This window comes from Mycteria americana, chromosome 4 (genome assembly GCF_035582795.1).
Source record: "Mycteria americana isolate JAX WOST 10 ecotype Jacksonville Zoo and Gardens chromosome 4, USCA_MyAme_1.0, whole genome shotgun sequence".
Taxonomy (NCBI): Eukaryota; Metazoa; Chordata; class Aves; order Ciconiiformes; family Ciconiidae; genus Mycteria; species Mycteria americana.
The window spans coordinates 90,531,278-90,548,671 of NC_134368.1; the positions used below are offsets into that span (position 1 = coordinate 90,531,278).

The following is a 17,394-nucleotide window of genomic DNA, read 5'->3' on the forward strand; positions in this document are numbered from 1 at the left end:
AGCATCCCGCATCTCTCTGACAGTGGGAAAGGTTACAAAGCTCAGAAAAAAGCCAGGCTTTCTCTAGATGCTGCTTTTTCTTTATTAAAGTCTTTTTGGCAACTGCTCAGTAATAGCTCCTTAAAAATGTGCTGCTGTAGCAGTTTCACACAACTTGAAGTAAGATGGCTGACCTCCAGGACTAGTCAAAAAATACCGTTGTTATCCCTATTTTGTAACGAATTGCTCGTTATGTAGTTTATACCATGCCAGTATAAACAGTATGGTTTGTTACAGGGCACAGGCTACGGTACAGAAGCACGGGCTAGTTGTTTAGTAAAAATAAGTGTCGGAGGCATCACTGCCTTTGATGTTATTAAAAATGGCACTTGGTGAATCTAGACAATTTTTTAAAAAGTGATAGAGAAAGAGAAATTTCTTGTTTTTCTAGACGTTTGGAAGCTAGTCACTGCTGATGAGCATCTAGCTACAGCATACCCACAGAGAATTGCGTGGTCCACGTACACCCGATTCCGCACCCTTGAAATCAGTGGAACCTTGCATTGGTTTGAGCAGGCAGAGACTCACATTGTTAATATATTAAATATTCAGTCTGGCTCAACTTGCTAATCGCGTCTGTGGGAGGCTATCAATAATGCATTTCATTTGGAATATGCAGCCGCCTCTGCTCCTGACGTGTTATATAGATATTATTGTTATTGTCTGCAGCTGAAAAAAACAGACAATTTTTGAAGGCAGTTATTGACAGCCTCTCTCGAGTGGAACAATGTTGGGAAAAGTTCGTAATTAGACTTGAGATGTAGCATGCAATGGTCTCTCTATCCTAACTGTGTGGTTGGAATTAGCAGTCTATCTTCTTTTATAGGCAGTGCCTTTTATGTTAAGGCTGACCGACTTTTTCAGTAGATGATGCTGGTTTTGTTTAAAAGGTTGCCAGAGCGATTGTCCACGGTGCACACCTTGTCCACGTGAGCTGTCTGTTATAGATGAGTTGATGTGAGACATTTTTGGAAGAAGGGTCTTTTTTCTGTCCCTGCATCTCCAAGGAATGTTTCAATCAAATATCTGCAGACGAAAGTTTCGTACGTGATCTCAACAGCACTGAAGACAAAGGGAGCTGAGAATGCTCAGCAAATCGTTACGTAAAAGCTGCCATTCTTCTGGCACTTGAGAGAATATGTTATTAGTAAGCATTTGTCTAATACTGAAGATTTTTTGCAGATCAAAGACTTAATATATGCCACATGCTGCAGAGGAGCTTACAGTAGAACATGTACAATCATGCAGTACAATAGTCCGGCAAAAAATGGATTATTCAAGAGGCAGTCAATGCTGTTCATTATGTGCTGGAAAGGGTCACGATCAAGGGACGGGGGATATTTGATTCAAGATGGATCAAGCAGCTTGAATGGCATTCTCCGCTTTTGCACCCCGTAGTCGTGAAAGAAATGGCCCAGGATGGGATCCGGGTAGCGCGGTGAGTGTTCCCTGCAGGCTGCCAAGTTCAGCCTGTGGACAAGCCTAATCTGCCTTACAACCAGCCAGCACCGAGTGCAGGGTCAAAAAGTAATCGTTTTTCTCTATAAGAAAAGAAACAAAATAAGAAAAAAAAGAAATTCTCACGCTTGCTTAGAGCGATTAGCTGGAGAGTTGGTCATCCAGGGGTGGGCTCTTTGAGACCCTGGGAACCACCCGACGTGCGGTCACTGAGCAACATTTTCAGGTGCAAGCATTTCCGTGAAGCAGACGTCACGTGTAAATCCTCGTGCAGTTGGCTTCTTCAGTGGCTCCCAAGGGTGCTCTCACTTGATAGAGCACTTGGGGAACCGGGAGGTCAGTTCTCACCTGGGCTGTTCTGCAGAAAGTGGTATTACCTACCTTGACCGTTACCTCTTCTGTAATGGGAATAACAGTTCTTACCCATGAAGGCGCAAGGATAGCACGGAGAGTCTACGTGCTGTGCTCTAATGGGAGCACTGCTCCAGAAATGCTGAAGAGTACTGCTAGTAAACTGAGAGCGTCCTTTGCCTTACCCTGTGGCCTTGGCTCGCTGTGTCAGGTGCCGTACATGAGCCGGTGAAGATGTCCAGGATGATGGTTTTCGGTGACTCCTGGCGTTAGGTGTGACTCCATTTGGGTTAGTCTTTCAAGGAAGCTGTTAAAACCACGAGCCATAAAAGCCTTCCCGACTTGCTTTTAGATGGTGCTCTTAAGTCTCATCTCACATTCTCGCTGTCAGATCTTGCCCTGCTCTCGATTCAGAAGCTTTCCTGCACAATTTTTGCCAAACTGAGTAACTGAACTAGCTCTTGCCTATATTAATCAAGCCAGGTAGATGCAGAGCAAGAATCTCACTGCGAAATCAAGATAGCGTGAATTCTGGTCCTGTCAGCAGTGTGTAATCAGCACTGGTCCAGGTTCCTGCTGCTTCTGATGACATCCCTGTTGTGAAAGGGGATCAAGGGGAGATAGTAAGTGTCCGCAGTTTGGCCTGCAGCTGGAAGTTGTACGAAGGGAGAATCAAAATTCAAGTGAGTTGCAACTTTTTTTCCTAGTCTCCTGTCCTTCGGAGCAGTTTTGCACTGTCTGTAGCCTGCAGAGCTCTGTGCTTGTGTTTCACCGTTTGTGATCTGCAAGGCACGGAGCCTAGATAGAGAAGGGGTTGTCGCTGTCAGGGGGATTAGAATGGTGAAACCGCCTGGTTTGCTGCTCTCATTGCTAGTGCTGACTGGAGCATGGGGTTTGGTCATCAGTTATCCTTAGAAGAAACTTAACCCCAAATAGTGCCTTGAATTGCATCTAAAAACGCTCAGACTCTGGGGCTTGTCTGTGCAAGAACGGTCAGGAAAATGAATGGGAATTGATCAAAGGTATAAATCACAAGAGAAATGATTAAACTGCGTAAGGTCTTGTATCGACATTAACACACAATTAAAATTGTTTCAGGTAATGGATTAATTTTGGAAGCGAAGTCAGCTAAACTAGAAACAAAATGGCTTTAAATCTGACAGAAGTTTCACTTAACTAGCTCACTCTGACTTCAGATGGATTTGAACCAAGTTTTGGCTGAGTGAGGGCAACCCCAGAAATTAATGGGAGTATAATAATGTCCTATTTTAATAAGTGTATTTGGAAAGCACGTTTGACAAATAGCCTTCCTTGATAATGTTACTACAGGCTTTGAGGAAGGATTTACACCAGGTCTCTTGGGGATTTTTGTAGCCGCTGATGTACTTCAGAGTAACGGAGAATTTCATGTTAGATGGTCTCTTTGGCCTTGAATGGAGGAAGCAGTTGACTGAGGTGCAGGTCCCAAGGGTATTTAGAAGTGTCACTGGTAACAGCAAGCTGAAAAAAACAGGGGGAAAACCGTGTTGGTTGATTGGAGAAGAGGCTGTTTTACTTGTACGTCAACACAAATGAGTCCCCCCCGTGCCCCCATCCCAAGGCAGCGTCGTACACCCGGAGAGCCGGGCTATAACCATCTGCTGCCCACGATGAGCGAGGCACTCCTAACTTTGCACCGAAGCAGGAGGTGACTTTAGGATACTTGCCGATAGCACGAAGCCCGCCGGCGTTTCCGTGCGTGGCAGGGAGCACCGCAGGCACCGCTCCTGCTCTTCCGTCGTGCCGGGCAGGGAGGGAGGGCTCCCCACCAGAGCCAGCAGTTGCAGGAGGGGGACTGACGTCGGGCTGGGAAGTTCAGCTGTGGCTGATTTGAGGTTGTCGTGCTAGAATGTGTCTCTCTCCATTTCTGAGCTCCCTGAGATTTCTCTCTGTTGATGGAGATGGATTTTGCCTTTGGGAACCCGAGGGTATAAATTGTACTCGTAATTGGCCTGAACTGAACTAGGAGAAACTGCTGATGTGCTCATTCTCTTCTGCAAGTATTTTATAAGCCGCCTCATGGACCGCTTGTGACCGAACACAAGAACAGGAGAGGGAAAAGGGGGAGGTAAGAGGTGTCACTTACGGATGGCAATACCTCTGTTTGAATGTTGCGTTGGAGCATTTTACCATCTGCAATTAGTACCTTAATTCCTCTCCCACTCAGGGGAAAAATATAATCCTAGCCATCTAAATCTGTGGATTAGCATTTTCTCTGCTGCATATGTCTGTTGATCATCAGGTTGTTTCTCGAATGAGATAGCAAGGAAAATAATATTAAAAAGACTTAGCAGCAGCGGCAGCTGATCCTGTCGTTAACAGTGCTGGTTCCAGCAGCTCCTACCCTGGACGGATTAGGTAGAAGCGAAGGTGGTGGCCAAGGCTGGGGCAGGCTGGCGGGGCTGGTGCTCAAAGGTCGGGCAGGGGGAGGTCTGCAGAGCTCACCCCCCCAGTTATAATTGCTCTCCAGTTCTTAAGCCTGATACTCAGCTGTCCGCCCCGCGCTGAGCACACGGTGTTCGCTCCGGAGATTAAGATGAAAATATGTTCTCCTTGCTAAAGAGAGCACATAAACAACCCATAAACGGCCCATTAACCTACAAAATCGCAATAAAGAACATGTGGTAAAGCAAGCCATGGGAGACCTGTGACCCAGCAAATTCCTTAATTGGATTTTGAACCTTATCATCTGTGCTAAACACAGCTAATAGGAAATTAGCAAAAACAAAAGAAAGAAGAAAGGAGAGAAGGGGTGACGTACGAGGCAGGTTTGGTGGGAGCATTTCTGTAATTCCTCTCACGATGCAGTTCAGCGAGCAAAATGTTGCGGGTGGTTGTGGAATTATCATGTTATGGGATCGTGTATCGGGGTAGTGCTTCCATGTAATAAAACCACTTCAAAATGACTGAAAAGAGGTAATTTTCCCGTCGGCTGCAACCGATGCCTTCAGCAGCTTTAGAAGCTCTGCAGTCTCTTCACTACAGGCTGTTCCATGCACCAACCGCTTGCTGTGCTCCACGTTGAAGTGATAGGACGTAAATTTCTTTTATTGCTTTTCTAGCGGTGGTATTTAAATTCTGTTCAGAATATAAAGGTATATTGAGAGTCCTTAGTGCAGACTGGGAGGGAAGGTGACGGAACATGCACGTTACGGGTACTCTGCCAGCAGGTCTTGCTCTTCATCTGGAGAATGACAGCAGAGTTGAGACACCATCAGCCACGAGCTGTGGTCGTCCAGCTTAAATTCCCCAGGCCCTTTCCACCGCTGTGAAACCACCGAGCGGCTGGAGAGCGGCAGCTGCTCGATGGTGGCGTTCTTCGGCTAAATCCAAGCCAGTTCAGGGAAGATGAGAAAGTCGATCATGGAAGTCTGCGGGCTCATGCAATAAGCTGGTTTGTGTTCTTTTGCCCAGGCATCATCTTTTAATTCTCTGTATTTAAAGGCCTTAGCTGAATCTTTGGCCTCTATTTGAATAGGTATTTTTTCCTATGTACACCGAGTGAGAGATCTCTGCCCTGAAGCATGTGCGAGAAATTGGACCCTGCCTCCTGATGCTCGGGCGCATTGGTTTCAGCACAAGCTTCTGGCACCAGTGGCTGTGCAGGGCTGACTGTATACAGATGAGCTCAAGTGTTATGCCTAATTGCGTTTTTAGAATAGAATAATCTTAATTATTTATACTAATGTTTGTTTTAAATGTGTTTTAGATGCAGATTTTTAGTCCAAATTGCTTTTATAATTGCAAGGACAATTTTCATGCGTAAGGTTACGTGTTTGCAGATATATTTTGGAACTGTTCTGCAAAGTGCATCTGTTACATCCAAGTCAAATAATCAAATACTCATTATGCACCTCACAGATTCTGGGAAATATATCTGAGAAAAAAGATCAGTTCTGTAGGAACTAGCGGTTATGTAAGAGTGCTAATTACCAAGAGGCTTAATGTGTATTTTTCTATAACTACGCGTCTGTAAATTCAGCTTAGCGATATTTTTCTCTCCGGTTAGGAGCATATCAAAGGAAAGCTTTTGTTTTTGTGGGAAGCGATGGATTTTCTCAAAGGAAGGACTGATGGGAAATGCAAAAACCTTTGTGTAGCCAGTCCGGGAATTTTACTGAATGATGGGCAACGCGTGGCTTACGTGATGTGGTGGCAGAGGCGCAGGCCAGTTGGTCTGCGTTGGAGGGCTGCTGTAGGGCACGTTCTGAGACAGCCGTGGTTAAGGTAGCTGTGATTCTGAAACGGGACCCGTGAAATGGTGAGCTTGGGAAAGGAGCGGTGCTACGCAGTCACCGGGATGTATGTGCAGTTAATTATTTGTGTTGGGGATTGGCGAGGGCTGTGCTACGCAGTGCTACAGAGAAGAGCGGTCGGGGCCGCATCTCAGGGAGGTGAAAACGGTGGGGGATAGTAGCTGGGGTTCTCTGGAAAGAGGTATAGACCAGCACCGGTTCGTGGTGCCTCAGCGGGCTGCAGCTCTGCAGACACGATGGTAGTGTTGGAAAACACGGATTGATACACCTAGCTGGCAGGCGGAGAGGCGGGACTGTTGTGCTCCGTACTAAGGGGTGGTCAGGGCTTTCACAGATTCTCTGAATGGGATTGTGTTTCTGTGATGAAAGGCAATGCTGCTGAGGACTTCGTGACAGGAGACAGGAGCAGCGTGTCAAGTCCCTGCTCCCATTGAAGTGAGAGAAGGAAATCACTTTCCAGCCCATTTAGCAGGACATGCCGGACTCTGAAGACCTCTTCAGAGGTTGCCTTGGCTGGCGCTGGGTTGGCATATTAAAGAAGGGAGACGTGGCTCCTCTATAAACATTTAAAGCCAAAAGACTGGTAGGTGGTAGGGTGCCCGACAGCCGAGACTCTCGATACCATCCTGGCCTGAGCGCGGCAGGGGTTTGCAGATGCGTGGCTCTGTGCGTTGCTGTCCCTCCTACCTGAGCTGCGGTACGCGGGTACTTGGATGCCCAGGGAATCACAAGGGCATTTGTGACTGCAAGTATACTTTCAATAGAAAAGAAATCTGTTTTGTATTATGAAAACATCATCACTCTAACTGATGAAGAAATGAATTTGCATCAACCTTTGCTGAGTAATTTAAGAAGAAAGCTATGAAAGTTTCTTTTAAAAAAAAAAATTGGGGGAGGAAAGGGCATGTTTCTTACTGGTTCCTTTTTTCACATTACAAATTGAGACTTTGTTTACCCTGGAAAAATCAATGGTGATTGGACACCTAGTGTAATTAATTATTTTGCAACAGACAGACAGCTGATCTTTTCAAAAGAAAGGCGTTTTTAGCAGAACCGTTCAAAGTTCATAGTCTGCGGTTTAACTCTAATGCTGATAAACATTCAGCAGAAAGGATGTCTGTCTTAAAATTTCACATGATCACACCTTCGTTTTAGGGTGATATGATCAGAAAAAACCTGCAGACCCCAAGAAGGCCTCCAGCAAGGTGACCCTTGTGGCATGAGCTCCAGTTGCCTTTGGGAGATGCCCTTAGGTCTTGGGATGTGGACAGCGATGTTCTCCGGGTTTTAATTTTGAATCACGCGTGTTTCTTAACCAGGAAGGGGTTTCTGCTAATTTTTCTTGAGCTAATAATGCAAATGAACTTTGCTTGCGCTATCAAAAGAGCACGTGTCGAACATAGTTTCTTTTCCCTAAATGGGCAGTCTTTTCCCAATGGGAACAGTTGTTTTTTTTCAGTGCATTGGTGCCTGACTAAATGCGTTGGGTCGCATTCTTCATGTATAGATGAGACAACCTTTCTGTTAAATATTCCTGTGTTTTCCAGCAGTAGGTCTGGGGAGGTTACAGCCTGCCTTGCAGGCCAATGGCAGCCCGAGCCTTGCTGGCAGGGAGGGGAGAGCCAGCTATGGGATGCTGTCGCAGCAAGCCCCAAAATAGTTTGGCTGAAACTGGTTTTGCGTCATATAAAAAAGGGGGCGAGGGATCTCAGCTGATCAGAGTACGAAAGGTCCTTGGGCACGCACCATAGAGCATATTGGTTTTGAGCTCGATAGCGCTTTTTTTACAAGGGCTGCAAATTGCTGTAACATAGTTAAGGACTGTAGGAAGAGGCAAGTTTTCCTGAACTTTACTCCCAGCTTGAACTTTTAAGAAGTTAAGTGAGAGGCAAGGAAGGGGAGAGAGGGAGATAGACCTACCCTCGCTCACGCCCCTCCGTCCGCAGCGACTAGGATGTCAAATGGAAGAGACAGCCTGGAGAAACAGCTGAATGGCTTTGGGGAGAAGGGGAAGGAGAGGAGCCGCACGTCCCTGGTCATCTCTCAGGCTGTTAACCGCAGTATTTTCACCTCTGCAGTCTCCCCCGCTGCCGAACGCATCCGCTTCATCCTCGGAGAGGAAGATGACAGCCCGGCACCCCCGCAGCTCTTCACGGAGCTGGATGAACTTCTGGCCGTCGACGGACAAGAGATGGAATGGAAGGAGACTGCAAGGTGGGTTGGTTTTCCTTTACCCCTAAAGGGAAGGGCAGCTGCACAGGACCCCCGTGGGAAATTCCTTTTTGACATTCAGTTGGGGTAATATCTGTGCTACAGGATCGCTTGGGGAATCCACAGAAAGGAGCATGTACAGTTCAAATTATCTTTCTTTGATAAATGAGAGAATTCAAGGATTTGTTTAAATATTCCTTTAAAACAAAAACTAGAAAATAACAGAGCGCCAGATTTATTTGAATAGTTTGCCTATGGAGAGCCAACAGACGTATGGGCTTATTAGTGCTTTGCAAAGAATGACAGTGTCTTGGCCAGAGTTCTCAGAAACCGGGGCCTGAATAAAGCTTCCGCAGGGGTGTCAAAACAACTTCAATTCTATTGCCCCAAAGCAGATTTGAGCCTGACCCCACTGCACACCACAAGCTGGGAAACTTTGACTGTGTCCCTCTCCTAGCGAGTTACTGACGAAATTCATTTTAAATAGGCAAAAAACCCTAAAGGTTTTTTCTTTTGAGGAGATTATTCAAGGTGTGTGTTAAATGCTGGATTGGGTTGCCCACTTCGAGTTTCTTGGTTAGGTTCTCTGCCTGTTTCTTTGATGCTGCTGTTGGTTTGGTCAAGAAACCATGCCAAAAAACTAGCATGTTTTTTTGATCTGGTTGACCCAAGTTACATACGGTTTATTTCTGAACGCCACCAAAAGAGCCATTGGATTGGATTCGTGATCTAAAGGCTGCTGTTTAGCCTCTAGCCTTATAAAGTTTTTATTTTTTTATACAGTAAAAATATTTTTCTTGGGTTTGCCTTAAAAAGTAAACCCCTAATTACAGTCTGGTTGCTGTGAAGGCCTGAAACGTCCCACTAGAAAGAGGTGCTCGCCCAGCCGGGGAGCAGTCCGGGGCTCTACCTTCCCTATTCCCAATCCCCCTCGCTTAACTTGGGGCTTTTCATTTTCTTTTGTTGTGGCTGGGCTAAGCTCTTGCCCCACCTTCCAGTCTTAAGGGCACCTACTGTGTTCGTAGTTAGCCCGTGTTGTTTGGTTACCTTAATCTTCTTTACCTGCGATTTAATGAACCGCTCCACCACCTACCCCTTTACCCCCTTATCTTTCTTTATTTTTACTTCTCGGTCACTTGGCGAACCTATTTAAAGACTTTTCACCTTTTACTCTTTAACTTTGTACTTGTTGGTCATCCTTTTCTCCCTTTATTGCTCGCTCTTCCCTCTTATCATTAGTTCTGAGCTTCCATTTTGTCGTCCATACTGCCCACCTCTGCTTTTTACAGCAAATTATGCTTTCCTCTGTCCATGCATAGGTCTTTGGGAAGGGGTTTTAATGACAATTGGTTAAAGCTTTTTCACGATTCAGACCTTAGTGTGGTATTTCTTATCGAGCAGTCTCTTCGGTCTCTCCGTTATAGTATGAATATTGGGAAGCTCTGTTTTCCTTAAGTCCACAAATGTCAGCCATCAGAAGGAAGATGCCCTGTGTCCTGCATGACGGATCACAAAGCACTGCTCTTACTTGAGGGACGTTTGTCGGGAGCCCTCTGCTCTTACGTTCCAAAGACCTCACAGTGGGACGTGCCTGCACTCTTCATACCGTCAGGTGGCTGTAGAGAAAAAGGGAGGTTTTCTTCTTCTCTGGCAAATGATTTCTGGTTTTATGTGCTTTCAGACGCCTTTGGTAGACATGCTAGATGGAGCTGTATATATGATTCTCTCTCTTTAAAGATACATGTATACATTACATGCTTTAAGCACCCTGTTGAGGCACTGTGTAATTCCTCAACTTGGCCCAACCTCCTGTCTTGCATGCTATTTTGTTGATAGTGATCTTGCATAGTGTATGATTGTTCAGGATTTTTCAGTATCTTCCTGAAATGACTTAATCTTGCACAACTAAACCTGCTGTAAGCTACGGAGCGGCTCCCACCGCAGGACATACCAGCTAGAGCTGGCCAGCTCTGTGCTTCAGCGGGCAGAGGAGCTGCCAGCTCTGCAGCTCGCTGCAGCTCTTTGGTCGAAGACTTCAAAGAGCGTGGAAGCTGTCAGGAAAGAGTGTTTGTATTAAAAGGGTTTAGCAAATGATACCGTCCCTTCCCGAGCTGTTCTGGGCAATAAAAAATAACTGGTACATGTCACAGAAAATTTCTAGCAAGAACCTTAAGGCGACTGATGAAAAGATGTTTCCAGAAGGGGACCTTTAGTTGCCCATCCTGGTTCTTGATTCATGTGAGTTCAGCTGTCTGCGTTGCAATCCCAGTATAAACGGGCTATAGTTGTCCCCTTGCACATGGTGACGTTTCTGACAGTAGGTGAGATCAGCCCGTGACCAGGGCTTGAGGATGTCCCATTCCTTTGTGTGGTCCTCCTGCCTGTTGGCACATCCTGCTGTCGGGCCATGGTTCACAACAAAGGGCCGTTTTGGAAACACGTCCTTAGTGTACACAGTAGGGTTTCACAACAAAGCCCTGTAAATGCACTAGAAACAGAGCAGTAAAAGGGAAGGTTTATTGCTGTTAAAAGGTAACCCAAAGATTTGGGTCACTGGGTGCTCCTTGTTCGTTTTGTTGGCGCTCGTAATGGATTTACTTTGTGCGGATGGACGAGTTCTTGCACTGAGATGTGAACGTTTGCATTTCAGTGGTAGTTACAGGATACAGAGCAAACTAGGAAAAGGAGAAGACCTGAAGCAGCTGGAGGCCGCCAGTCTATTTTGAGGCTCGGCACAGTACAGTTGGGGACCAAGATGTGTCCACCATAGTGTGGGGATTGTCATTCTACAAGGCAGGGAGATGGCAGAAAGATCATGAGATTACAGAGAAAAGGAATGAAAGGGCTGTGGGATGGTGGATAGGTTTTTAGAATCTTCTGTTACGGTCTTTTTTTATTATATAAGCTCTGTCAGGCAGTACATTTATGTCTTTCACCCTTTTACACATTATAATATGAACACACCTTTTATGCAATCCTTGCTAAAGCTCTAAAAATGAAAAAAAGATGGCTCCTGCATCTTGGTTACAGAGACACTGGCTGTCTTCACAGCGTGCGTACATTGGGACCCCGCTGGCTCCCAGCCACGCGTTTGAAGCGCGGGTCTTATTCTGGAGGCAACCAGGTGCGCTGGTGGCAGATTTTTCTCGCAAGTCTCAGCCCTTTGGAGCCAACGCTGCTGATAGGTACCTGAACTCAGAAGCGCCCAGTGCCGGGAGAGCCTCACTGGACCTGTCAGCATAGTTTCCAGGGCCCAAGAGGCATAAGAGAACGTGGGTGTTTTATGTCATACCTTGCTGCTTCTCTAATGTGGTCACGGGAATGTTTATTAGCTATTGCAAGTGAAGTACAGCTGGCAGATAGGAAGAATGTGTAGATGTCAAGAACAGAGCGGGGTAGAGATGAGGACGGCAATTTGATTGTTTGTTTTCTCAAATAACAGTGGAGATAATCTTTTGCCCTGAAACAGTACGTTGCTGCTAGGCTGCAGACAGCATTGCTTTCAACGCCTGGGAAGCTCTGCGGAGAGCTGTACAATTCCATATTCACGCGACAGGAAGCATTAACCCTGCGGCCGTCTCTTCTGCCCTCTCCGCTACCCTCCACCCTGAAAGTCTGGCACTTTTTTCCTGTGCTCAGCAGCTGCCCGTGCAGCTTTCTAGTTGTGTGCAAGCTGTTCTGCAGAAGCAGAATTTAAAAAAAAAAAAACCAAAGAACCAGGCATTGGTTAAACATATCAAAAGGCATGTGGACAGCTTTGCTTGACTAAGTACTCGCGTCGGTTTGCATAGGAGATGGTGTGCACCGGGGCTTCAGAGGGGACTTGAGAACCAAGTGTCTAAAGCTGCGTCGGGGTGTTTGGAAGGCTCCTCGCTGCCAAAGAATTCCCGCTGGAACGGATGGGCTTGACCGCTCCCTAGGAAAAGCGTTCTTCCAGGGACTGCACCGAATAGAGCAGGTGATAGTTCAAACAGGTTTGCAAGTTAATACCTGTTTTATTGTATTTGTATTGTGGATTATAGTGAGAAAAGGAAACAGAAAGCAAATATTGATAGTCGTGAGTAATACGCTTTCGCTGAAAAGGCAACCGCTTTCTAATTTGTAGCCTTTATGCTGTTGCGGGGTAAACTGCATCTCAGTCACACCTAACATGTAGCCTTTGTAATTCCCAGACTTGCAGCTGCCCAAGTCCCTTAGGTGTCCTAGGAAATACCTAGATCCTGTGAACTAAATAGGACCGTATTAATTTGAGATAAAATTTTAGCTTGAGTTAAAAAGCAGCTTTAAAAAAAAGTCTCAAAAAGAGATTATTGCAATTGAAAAGCATAATTGATTAATCCTCAAGTAATACATTTTTCAGGATTAAATATAATTTCACGGGGCGTTCATAATATTCTTTTGGACCAATTTATGAGCTTCCTTACCTTTACGTGTGTGTGTTTTGTCTTAATAATCCCCTTATATTAGTCACTGGAATTTTCATTATCCACATACATTGAAAGAGTATCTCAAGACAGGATTAAAAAGCACTTCTGCTTTGCAATTAGACGATATTAAAACGCCTTCCTTTTCCTGCACTCCGAGCTTATACCGAAGCCATAGCTGGCTGCTGCAGTAGAGGAAAAAGGCCTGTGGCGTTTCTTTCCTTTTCCTGGCGCGGCGAAGGTAGCAGCCGGGTGAAGTCTCCTCCTCGAGCCCCGCCGAAGGAGCTGCTTGCTCCGTCCCGGCCGCCCGCCCGTGCAGAGCCCTGGCTGGGGGCAGCGGGGCCAAGGGCAGGGCCAGGCCTGGAGGTGGAGGTGGGCCGCAGCCCGGCGCTCGGGGAGGTGAAACCTCCTGCTAGGGCATGGTTTTAGGGGTGTAAAGAGTATTTTGCACAGAACAGGATTTAACCTTTGCTCTAATCTTCAACTAGAGATGAGCTTTCTGTTTTTTTCAGACCTACTTGGTTAAATCATTAAACAACGGCTAGAGAGCGGAGGGAAGGGAGGCGCCCCTTAGTTCGGGTCTTTTCCTTTGGTGGGTCACTTGTTCTGCTAAGAACATCTTCGGATTTGGTCGGGATGTGCTCCTCTCCTCCACCCTCTGCCCCACGCCAGGCTGTGGGTATGGGGCAGTAGTATTCGGTGCTGCTGAGTTTTGGTGGTGGCTGAAGTTTTCAGATTTTAATGTCTGGATTTGAATACTCGAATACAAGTCACCTTATTTTCAGAAATGCCGATTTTCACCCCCTCCGCCCTTTTTGTGGAGCTGTGGTGCTCAGTCCTTCTCACTTGAGGTTATTTAAGTGTGAACGTAGTTACCTGCCTTTCTCTCCATTGGGTCTGGCGAAGCGGCGGTCGAGTTGTTGTGGTTGGTTTGATGCAGTGTTGGTCTCAGCTGAGTTGCTGAAGCCGCCTATGTACTCTTGGCCTAGAGCAAACATGGGCTAAAGGGTGTTAGTTTAAGTCTTGGTGAAAGCTATTACAGATAACGTGTTTTACCTCACATTTGCAATAGTTTACCAGCAGGCAGAGCGTTATCGCCGCTCAGCTGACACATACCATTTCAGTAAGCCTTTGCAGCTTGATCGTGGATTTGTGGCCTCGGAGATGTGTGGGAAAATGCCTGTGCTTGAACTTGTCGGTATGCCGTGGCGGTTCAGCTGTCTCGCGTCTTTCAGAGATGTGTGTCTGCAAGGACCCAACAGCTTTAACAAAGTCTCGTTGCTCTGCCCTCTTGTAGGTGGATCAAGTTTGAGGAGAAGGTAGAACAAGGTGGGGAGCGATGGAGCAAACCTCACGTGGCCACCTTGTCCCTGCACAGCTTGTTTGAGTTAAGGACGTGTATAGAGAAAGGCTCAATAATGCTGGATATGGAGGCCTCTTCTCTCCCGCAGGTGGTGGGTAAGTAAAGCTGCCTTGGCTCTCCCTCAACTCTTCCCTAGAAATTTGTATTAACCCTGATGATGGTTTCACTGATGGTTTTAATGAAAAAGCACCGCTTTTTCAATAAAAGAGGAAAATAAAGACATAATCCTCCAAGGAATAACAGGGAAAACTAGAAAGTACATGGGGAAGGATTACATGTAAATGAAAGGAGTTCTTCTCAATTGGGGAAGAAGGGTAAAAGAATCAACTTCAGTGATAATTAGTGCTTACCTTGAACTGTTTTTTGGTGATTATATAGAACCATTTGGAACCTGAAGTACATATCCTAAGTTACATCCTCAGATATCGCTCGGTGTGTGTGAAAGGAATAGCATACACTGACTTAATTTATGTTCACTACCAGAAATGTATCCTGTAAAAGGCCAGCTCTCTCAGGACAGAGATAGCCGGCAAGCGTTGCTTCGTGCAGAACGGTGGCCGGCGTGGTCAGACCATAGACTGCTTTCGGATGAGGTCCCACGGTGGGCTGCTGAAGGCAGGCGAGGCTCTGTTTAGGATGGGGTGCTCCCCTCCAGCAAAGGCAAGCAAAGAGCAGCCACAGGACCAGCTGACGCTTCACTCTGCTGAATGGGATGGCAATTTGTTTGCAGTCAAAATAGCTGTGGCCTGGGATGACACGTAGTGACATTGCTGAGAGCTATGCCATGTTCCTGATGACGTGTGAGAAGGCATATGAAAATATATTTTAAAAGTGAGCCATCCAGTGGAGGTACATTTCACCAAAACACTGAGTTTAGAAGCCATTGTGTGAAGAGGTGTAGAAGAGCAAAATGAAATAAAGCCCCCAGAAAACTCAGTGCTTTGAATTATAATCTCAGGAAGCAGGCTCAAAATTGTCCTGGCATGAGATTATCAAGTATCAGGTGTTGCACTAGTTTGTGAGACTTGGAATTACAAAAGCTGCCTCTGATGTTAGCTACAGAGTTTTGAGCTTAATTTTGTAGGTGCTTACAGTGGCATGTACCTTCCTTTATGTTTGTGTCTGTGTATCCAAATGCACAGCTTTGCAAAGTTTCAAACAAAACAAAACAAAAACCAAAAAAACCCCTCTGAAGTTTTATGCTGAAGCTGAACATGCTTCAGAAGGTAGCAGGTGATGTCAGCGGTCCAAAACCTTAACCCTCAAACATTAAATTTCTTTTTGAAGTCACTGCGAGATGTCACCTTCAATATCCTTCTTCAACACCCAAATTAAATCTCATTCCTGGGAGATTAAATTACAAATCAGTGGCTGCTGTTGCTGTAACACTGTCCTGAGTGGGGTACTTTTGCTTGTCCAGATCCTTAATCAGATAGATAGGGATGTCCAAGACGCCTGCAAACTTGGTTTCCAGAATTATTTAATCATGATCACTTGGTTGGTTTCTAGGAGTGACACGCAGGAAAGAAAAACTCAGAGCTCTCTTTGTTGATTTGTGTTATATCAGAAACATGGAAGAACTACTTGCCAAATGGAGAAGGATAAACTTGATGGAGAAAGACATGTTGTTCTGATGGAAGTATTCCAGAAATCACTAACAAAAAATAGGCACAACAAAAGCTCACAGAAAAATGGCACTTTACAAAGATAAACCTTTGGCCAAACATTTTGTGTCACCGTACCTACGTGCATATAATCGGCCTTTTCTGAGTCTGGGTGGAAGAACTAGGCTTTTTTCCCTAGGGATTTGAAGAGACATTAATTCTCGGGCAGCATATAGAAGATGACTTTCTGACTCACTGAGTGAGCAAATGTGATGCGTGTTCTGCCTCCACTTTCCCATAACTTTTATTATTAGCACAAATAAAAGTTACTGGTAGACAAATAAGAGCTGCCACTTTCCCTTGGGGGACAGCACGTTAACTGAACTAATCAGGGGACCAACTTAACGTGGGATTTAATGCACAATAGAGATTCTTAATAAATCTGGCTACCTTTTTCTTTCTTTCTCCTCTGGGATAGGGGAGCAGAAAGGAGAGAATTGATGGAAAGTGAGGAGTCTTTGCAGGGGGCTGGGAGCCTTTTTTCCTGGTGATTCAGTTAAAGGCAAAGCCACGTAACACGTCCTGTGACAATTGGAGCAAGTTCTGCCTTTTGTAGTTGCCATCATTTGCTTCAGTTCTGAGAGTGAGTGATTTAATTAGTTACTCATCTCCAGGACTTTTTCCTATCGTTAGATTAGGTTTTACTGGGGGCCTGCGAGGTGAACTCGGGCCTTGTTGAATCTGATAGAAGTTTTACCATGTTATTTTTGGGAGTGTACTGGAACTTGCAATGTAGTTGTAGCTTCTTCACAAAAATACAGGGTCAGAGCAGGTTCCCTTTGTGAACTAACAACCATCTTATCCTGGGTACGGTTGATTTGAAATAGGCTCAGTGGCGTGTATGAAAATAACAGAAGGGAGTCTCGGTGCAATAGGTACGTGTCGGTGGCTGATGGGTTTTGCTGGTTGGAAATGCTTATGTTCCGTTTCAAAAGACATGTCTAAAACAGATTCCCATTAAAAATAAAATGGCGAAATCTCGTGCTGGTTTTGAGATGGGAAGGAAAGCCTTCAAAAAGGTGGGGTGAAAATGATCCGTCTCTCTCCCCCCGCTCTCCCTTGATGCAGCTGATGTGATGTGCTTTGTGATTAACTGTCCTCTCCTCTCCCTCACCCCTTTCTTTGTGTGCGACAGAAATGATCGTTGAGAATCAGATCGAGACGGGGCTTTTGAAATCAGAACTGAAGGACAAAGTCACCTACACGCTGCTCAGGAAGCACCGGCACCAGACCAAGAAATCCAACCTGCGCTCTCTGGCTGACATTGGAAAGACCGTCTCCAGTGCAAGTAGGATGTTTACCAACCCCGATAATGGTAATGCAGAGGCTAACTGGCTATAGCCTTCCCTTTTAAAGCAACCCACCAAACTTGCCCGCCGAAAACTAACTGCATTGCCTTGACAATGCTTTTCTAACCCACGATCAGCGTAGCGAGACCCGTGCTGATGACGCATCAGCGGTGGGCTCTGAAGGCTGCTTTGGCCGTGGCACGTTGCTCTAACTGTATCTTCACTGGACTGAGCGGGAGAGGAGGGGAGGTGGCAGGCAGGCAGCAGGGTGCAGGAGGCACAGGGAAAGGCAGAGAGACG

The 17,394-nt window shown here is 45.9% G+C and overlaps 1 protein-coding gene across 6 annotated transcripts in view; it reads left to right on the forward strand.

The window, feature by feature from the left end:
• The window catches only part of SLC4A4 (solute carrier family 4 member 4), a 227,753-nt gene that overhangs the window by 119,949 nt on the left and 90,410 nt on the right, over positions 1-17,394 (forward strand). For 5 of the 6 annotated variants that reach the window (XM_075501329.1, XM_075501335.1, XM_075501332.1 and 2 more), the window contains exons 4-6: positions 8,222-8,357; positions 14,076-14,236; positions 16,941-17,120. In XM_075501329.1, coding sequence (XP_075357444.1) covers positions 8,222-8,357; positions 14,076-14,236; positions 16,941-17,120 — 477 coding nt within the window. The remainder of the gene's footprint in view (positions 1-8,221; positions 8,358-14,075; positions 14,237-16,940; positions 17,121-17,394) is intronic. The other variant, XM_075501330.1, reaches the window with a different exon arrangement.